At 39.7% G+C, this 7,952-nt stretch overlaps 1 protein-coding gene across 1 annotated transcript; it reads left to right on the forward strand.

Annotated features, from left to right (window-relative positions):
• Positions 1–202: 202 nt before the first annotated feature.
• tspan34b (tetraspanin 34b) lies at positions 203–6,314 on the forward strand (the record flags this gene model as incomplete). The annotated part of the gene is made up of 7 exons (XM_083931160.1): positions 203–259; positions 566–781; positions 3,440–3,514; positions 3,617–3,724; positions 3,815–3,941; positions 4,056–4,144; positions 6,255–6,314. The coding sequence occupies 7 exons, from the start codon at positions 203–205 to the stop codon at positions 6,312–6,314; spliced, it is 732 nt and encodes a 243-aa protein (XP_083787286.1).
• Between the last annotated feature and the right edge of the window lie 1,638 nt (positions 6,315–7,952).

The raw sequence follows: 7,952 nt of genomic DNA on the forward strand, positions 1-7,952 counted from the left end.
ATAACTCCCCGCACAGCAGACAAATGGCTGTGATGTGTGGACACAATATAGTGAAATTGGTATTGTAATACAAATGTACTGTACTGCATAGAAATTAGAAGTAACGTAACATGAGAGCTGACAACAAAATGCCAGATAGTATTCATTTACCAATGTCTTTTTCTCTCCTTTTTTATTATAGGTAGAACAACCTTCAGCAAAAATGGGATGCTTTGGATTCCTCAAAGGCATGATGTTTGTCTTCAATGGTGTTATATTTGTAAGTTTTAATGCTTTATTACAAATACATCCTAATGTGACTTTATAGTACATAGACATCACTGCCACTGTCATTTCTGTGTATCATAAGTAGGTTGCAGTGTAAAAGATATAGAAAAATATGCAAAGTGCAAAGAAAAAGGGTATCTTTGTGACAGGGCAACATTTTACAACATTTGTAAGACTGAATTTGATGTGTTGTATAAAAATATGAAAAAAGTCAAATCTCCTCTACCCTATATCCCTAAGATTTCCCCCTCTTCTCCTCTCTTACTGTCTCTTCTTCTCCCCCATTACTCTCCATCAGTTGGCGGGTGCTGCCATCCTGGGTGTTGGGATCTGGGTGAAGGTGGATAGTAGCTCCATCTTCAGCTTTCTTGCGAAAATTGAAAATGCACCAGAAGAGCTCAATCAGGTGCTCAATGTGGGCTACCTGCTGATCGCAATAGGAGCGGTCCTGCTCGTCATCGGCTTTCTAGGCTGCTGCGGAGCCATCAGAGAGAGCAGGTGTATGTTGCTGCTGGTAGGTCACTGTCTGCAGCTTCATAGAGGGCTAAAGGAATAATTTGACATGCCAAGATGTGTATTTGCTTGATGAGAAAATGAACAACAGTCTCATGTATACTAAATATGGGGATAGCTGGTTAGTTTAGCATTAAGATTGTAAGCAGTCAAGCATAACATGTCATTTCTCCTAATAAGGCTCCAGACTGTATTAAAAGTTCTTATATCTGTTTCTTTATACCTTAAGTTTGTAGGATTTCTTTTCTTTTCTTTTTTGGCAGTTTTCCAAGCCTTTCTTAGATAGGACAGACAGGAAATGGGGTGATAGAGGGGGAGACATGCAGCAGGGCTGCAGGTCAGAATTGAACCTGCGGCCGCTGCCTCGAGGACCTTCAGCCTCTTTACATGGGGCGCCTGCCCTGCCCCTGCCCTTGCTCAATTAGTTTCTCATGAGGCCTTCTTTGATGGCTCTGTGTGACAAACCATCTGACAAGTCAGTTCAGAGCAGCAGAGCACACCTCCCCTGTAGTTTTGAACATGTAAAATAGCACATGACCTACAAACCTAGCATTGTTTTTACACTTCAGTATTGTACAGATTAAACAAATGAGATATGACATGTTATACCAGGTGCTGGTGGGCTGATTGTGTTATCTTCATACAGAGCCAGCTTACTGTGGCCCTAAGAGCTCAACACACTGCAGTTTAAAAAACAAATGAAAATAGACAACATAGTCTCATCAACAGGTTTGTATGATATTGTATGAAAAGTTCAGCAAAATTTTTTTGTGATATCTCATGAAACGGCAAACTGAAGTCGACCATGTGAAAGCGACAGACTTGAAGTGGACTACGACGGTGGTATGGTGTCAGTTAGGTTTAGGAACCAAAACTACCATTATATGACCTGTTTTAGCCTACAAAAGGTGACAGTCAGGGTTAGGCTTCATAACAACTTGGTTATCGTGCATTTACACTCGATGGCCGTGATCATCGCGTCACTCTTATGGCCCGTATCGTGTCCCTAGACATTGAGTGACATCGCGTCATTTACATTGATTTTGGATGTAAGCATGTCGCTTTCATCGCCTCCATTGTTTTTGGTGTGAATGCCCGGTTAGGATTAGAAAAAAAAGTTACACTTTGTCTAAGTATGTCCAGGACATAAACAGCAACAGGAAACCAACCCCCACGAGTCCTGTGTTTTGGGACCTATCCACCACCCCAACCTGCCTTATACAACGTCCCCTGCTTTTAATAAGTGGAACACCCACTAAATGAATATGTGAATTACACATGAAAAAAAAATACATTTAAAACATAGAAATTACTATGCATTACTTTTTGTATATGTACAGGAGTGTAAGAATGGCCTGAAATAGACACAACACCAGCAAATAAAGAGACATTTTCACCAACTGGATGACATCTGCGCAGCATTTTGAAAACATCTTCAATGTTTATCTTCATCTTATTTGAAGACGTGCAGCACTTTTTTGTTTGCAAATATAGAAGTACTCACAACACAATGCAAACTGTTTGCAGGTGACCTTAAAACTGATGTAAACAGCTTATCCTCATCTGGAAACCTGGAAGCATTTCCAATTGTGTTGTGAGTTTGTTGCATCACGTTTATCTATTTGCAGTCTTTTTTAACTCATTTTATTTCATCCATATTGAACCATATAAGACCTGTGAGGTGATCTGGCCTAGACAGCAGCAAAAAAAAAGAAAAAGGTTTCTAAATGCTGCACATGTGCTTTCCATTAGTTGAAGATGTTTCTTCATTTGCTTGTGTTTTGTCTGTTTGCATGTGTTGAGCTCTCAGGGCCACCGTACAGGCTAACTGTTGTTAAGTTATGTACCATGCCATGCTTATAACTAAATATAGACTCGGGAATGTCCAGTCCAGTTTAAAACATCTTATCCATCTCTGCCATTCACTAGCATTGCCTGGTGGCGCTTACTGTGGTGCTAACTGTGGCGCTAACTTTGGCGCTAACTGTGATGCTGTTGTTTCTTCGTCCATCTGTTTTAACATTAGCGACAAGCAGTGGTGTGCACAGAGACAACCCCCCCCCCCCCCTCGTGGCTCAATTGTTGAAAAATGTGTGCTAAAGGGCCCCCTGGGAACCAAAACGCGTGTTAAAGTGCCCTCATCAGTGGCCAGGACGCGCTCTATGTGCCCTTTTTTTCCTTTTCGACCCTGCCCTTCAAAAAGTCTGTGTACGCCACTGCTGACAAGAGCTATTATAATCTTACATCTCCTCAGCAGGGTCTCTTGCCAACTGTCAAAGGTCACAGAACAAGAATTTACAAAAGTCTTAATCTGAAATAAAGATTTCTAAAAAAAAAAGAAGCAAAAGAAACCCCCCACCCCCACAAAAAACAAACAAAACAAAACAAAAAAAACAAGAATTTACTAAATAAAAGCTCCCTAAAAGACATAGATATGAAACCAAGTGTAAACAAAGGAAATAATAAACTACATCGACATTAAAGGAAGGACATTATTAAAGGAACATTCAAAGTTGGGATAATTGCAAAAGAAGAGTGGTAATAATAATATTTTTAATTGAACATGAACATAAAAACAGGTGGAAGGAAACACACGTGAGAATTCACAGTGTAATAAATTCCAAGACCAAAAGGTTTAACATTATGATCTTTTTCCAAGTTCTTCATCATAGTCCTGGTGGTCTTTATGGCAGAGGTTGCAGGAGCAGTGGTGATCTTGGTATTCAGACCATTGGTAAGTTGACTAAGAAACATTTTCATGTTGGCAGCTAGATAATCATGAATGTGCTGCCTTCTGGTACTTGGATGTGAAAGCCAGTGTACGCTTCCATTTTAGGCAGACGAGTTGTTCACTAAGTTTGGCACGGCTGCAGTAAAGAACATCCGGAAGGACTACGGGAAAAATGCTGACATCACAGGACTGTGGAATACGACAATGGGCACGGTGTGTAATTCTGCTGATCAATATGTGATCATTTTCACACCTTTTCACTGATGCTTAATGAAACATACTCTCTCTTTGTGTCCACATTAGTTAAAATGCTGTGGATTCTACAACTCCTCAGACTTTGTGGGCTCTCCATATTATGTGAACAACGACAAGCAATACCCACCACAGTGCTGCCCTGGTCTTAGTTCCTGCAATCAAACTGTGGCTGACAGTGTGACGGTATGGGCTGTTTGAAGAAGTAGAGACATCCGAAACATCCACAAGATCCCAAAGTGTTTTTTGAATGAATAACTCCTTACCTCCTCCCTTTACTTTCCTCAGACAGTCACAGGGTGCTTCCCAAAGATCAAGCAGCTGATTGATGACAACACGGTGGTTATTGTGGCAGTCGCTCTGGGAATTGCAGCTCTTGAGGTACGACCATATCTTTTATCCTGTTCATTTGCAGGGCCCACTATACTGCCTTACAAAGCCTAAGTGGAGTAACTATGAAAAAATTGAAGGTAAAAAAATGTCTTTAAAGTTTGTTTATTATCCCAACAAATGAATATTTGGCACACTGATGATGAATTCTGGTTTACTAGTTTGTCATTTAATAATTATTATCCAAATCTAACCTTTAAGCCCAAAACTGTGCAGAAATCATGGTATTAGTGATTTCGTAGTTAATGCACTTTGTAGGCCAGTATAGACTAGGCTTAAGTAAGAATTACAATATGATGTCTCCATGGCCTGGGAAAGTTAGATTAAGCAATATTACAGGACAGGGTGTGCAGGTGCCTCTGTCCCAGCCACACGACTGTCGTCCTAACAATCACGGTGATGTTCACCCTCTTGTGTAATATTGCAACTATATTGTGATAACCAGCAAAATCAATTATATAATCAAAATGTATTCATATTATTCAGCGATTCGCTCTCAAAACAAAAAGCAGCAGAGGCATTTTCTAGTCCCCAATAGTCTAACGACTCAATCGTGAGCTTTGTAGAGATTGTGAGGTTTACCGAACTGAATAAGTAACACAAAAACTGTCTTGCTAGCTCAATCTTGTGATTAAGGTATCTGCTGAAAAAATAATAATTACATTGACACATTTAGCTACTAAATCCGTGAACATGGCATGTAGCAGCCGTGTCACGAAACAAAGAGTAATATACAGTGCTGACTAGTCCAGTATATGTGCAGCTGTATGTCAGCCTCTTCCATAGCCCGCAGCTCTTTAACAGTCAGCAGGTGTCCATGGAAGAAGCCTCGTAATGATCACACTAAAAACAACCATAATGATAGTGAAAGAAGCAAACAACAACAGCTTTTACTTCTTGCACAAGTTATGCAGGAAGGACATTATTAAAGGAAAATTCAGAGTGGGGATAACCACAAAAGACAAAAAAAGAAGCATGTTGATGTATGCCTGGAAATAAATGCTGTTTCTAAAATGTTGTGGCATTTTAGGATTGTTTGTGATTTGTTCTTATGGAGTCGTCTTGACTACTTCTAACTTTCCACACATCAAGGAGCTGCTTTTAGAGCTAAAACACTTTGTGAAATACTTTTAGACCAAAAATGTAGGAGTCCTAAATGTCCTGTTTTTTAAGAGTTACTCTTAAATTAAGTTTTGGGAATATAGGCCCAGAGAGGTAAGGACGTACTCACACTTGACCAGTGTGAGTGCAACTGTGCCTAGGCACAGCATGCTTCCCGGCCATGGCCGGTTGAGAGAGGTGGTGCACAGCATGGTTGCAGGTTCGCGTTGGTCTGATGCGGAGGTGAAATATTTTAGCAGATTTGGTCAGATGAAAAAAATACAAAAGCAGCTGGAGAAAAACGCACAAAAACTCTTCAAAAACAAAGCCACTCATTGCGGTGACGTCATTCAATGCCTGTGTTTTATTACAACATGAGGATGTAAAGGCAAGGAGCAATCGGGCCATGGAGAAAGGAGGGGGTCGCGTTTAAGCACGCCACGAAACAACTCAAATTTGTGATGAAGTATATCAAGTATAAACTCTGGAGCTGCTCCACAGACAATGAATGTGAGACTGATTTAGTTCTTTTTCTTCATTCTGCTGTTGTGTTAGTGTCAGTTTTGGAACAGAAAATGTTCCCTTTTACTCAGAACCTTCGCCTGATTGCTCTCACTCTCAGCTATAATATCTTTCAGTATTCATTGACTGTGGAGCAGTTCACTCTTGATGACACCACTCAGTACTCTAGTTTTTGAATTTGAGAGAGTTGTTCATGTTGCCTCATATCTTAGACCATATGAATTACATGCTTGAATTTTTTAAATGGGCGTAGTGCCCCTCTAAGTTCATCAGAGAGAGGATATAATGATTGTTAATGAAGCTATATTCAACATCTGTAGACTGATATATTGTTCCATGCATGACAGATACAACATTTTGACAGTTATAAAAAGACGTGGCTTAAAAATATATATCACTACAGCACATGCTATTTTTTGTACACATGTCCTTACTTTTTTAAATTGCATATTTTTACTAATATGTATATCTCCCTCAGATATGTGCCATGGTTGTCTCCATGATCCTTTTCTGCAGAATAAAATTCAGGGAGGACTAACTGCGACTGGGCCTTAAAGGATCATTTGAATCACTGGAGTCCCAGACAGAGGAGTGAAAGTTTATGAAAATCTTGCAAAAATGCCTCAACACTAAAGACAGTTAGTGTCAAATCTTGTGCAATCAGAATACATCGAATGACATAACAAATCTATTTTTTACTACATTTAAATCTATCTAATGCACACTGTGAATGTTAACGGTCTATTTCTTAAGAAACTTTGTAAAACACACACACTGCCTACTTCCCCACAGATCATTTTAGATGTCATGCAGTGCTACTACCTGTAACACATGCTTAGTTAATGAGGAATCACATGATGTGTGTACACTGTGATGATGAAACAAAGACTGGCATGTTAGACACAGGAAGCACTATTGAGGATGTTGTTGCTTCGTGGCAGCTTGTAAAATAGCAACAGAAATGATGCATTATCCGTATGTATGTTGTATGGTGATTGATTTGAAATAAAGTGCAAAGTATTTCTAGACCCTGGTGAGTTTTGGAGTTGGTGCATGTAGGACATTTTGTATTCAGTTTGAACTGCAGCCATAATCTACAAACTGCAGGTAACTGCAAAAACACATTTGTCTACAAGCACACCAGGGTTAAAGGAGCATTTTGTGGGCTGAATTTTAGTGCCACTAGGTGCCATTTCCCTGAAACTGTTAGGTGGAAACATGAGGTTGGGTTTCCCATCAGGAGATTCATAATTCTGTTTAGACAAGATAACATACAACACACTTACTTTTTATCTGAATCATGATCAAGCTTATTGTTTTGGTTTATTTAGTTTTATAAAAATGTAATGGCAGTTGTTAATGAGTAACTTGGAGCGAATGCCTCTTACTTTAAGATAAGTGGACTTTTGTTTTTGCAGAATGCATTTACTAAAGAACAGCTTTGGACTCACAGCTACCATTACGAAAGCTGTGAGTCCAAAACCTTCAGTCTGTCCACATGAGATGGCTGTCAATAACTTCAGACACTGGCTTCATTTCCCATTTTACATCCTCATACTGGGAAGCCTTGAAATGTGTAGCGTACGGGTTTATACAAGTACAGAACACTAGCTGACATGTGATATTTTAGGAGTGGGCACCACTGTTTCATTTGGATCAAATGGTTTCCATCCATCTTTTTGTCAGTTCATTTGGCTGACATACACTGTCACCATCTCTGGTGTATGGGGGGAGCTGAGACTCTTGTGGATTCAGGGAGTCCAGGTGTCTTCATGTGTGATGCTGTTAGTCCTCATGGGAGCCTTTTCATTGGAGTGAGAGCAGTTTTTGTATAAAATGATCTGTTGTCACCTCGAGGATTATCACAGCCTCATGAAACTTTACAACCACAAACTAGAGACCTGGAGCATTCAGAGGATGGATGGTTTCCATGGATACTGACAACAAGGAGGTTTCTGAGCACTTCACACAACGCAGGTGCTCGTCATCAGATCACAGAAAAATGCAATTCTTACAGAAATCCACAAATGTCTGCGTCGGTTTGTCTATGGTGCCCCTCAAGGTCTGTGTGTCTTAGTGTGGCATTTTGAAGTTGTTGTTTTTTTAATCAATTATCAAGTGGTTAAAAAATATATATTAAATTGTGCACCAAATCTGTCTAAAAAAAGGTATCAAC

The sequence above is a fragment of the Echiichthys vipera genome (genome assembly GCF_963691815.1).
Source record: "Echiichthys vipera genome assembly, chromosome: 17".
Classification (NCBI taxonomy): domain Eukaryota; kingdom Metazoa; phylum Chordata; class Actinopteri; order Perciformes; family Trachinidae; genus Echiichthys; species Echiichthys vipera.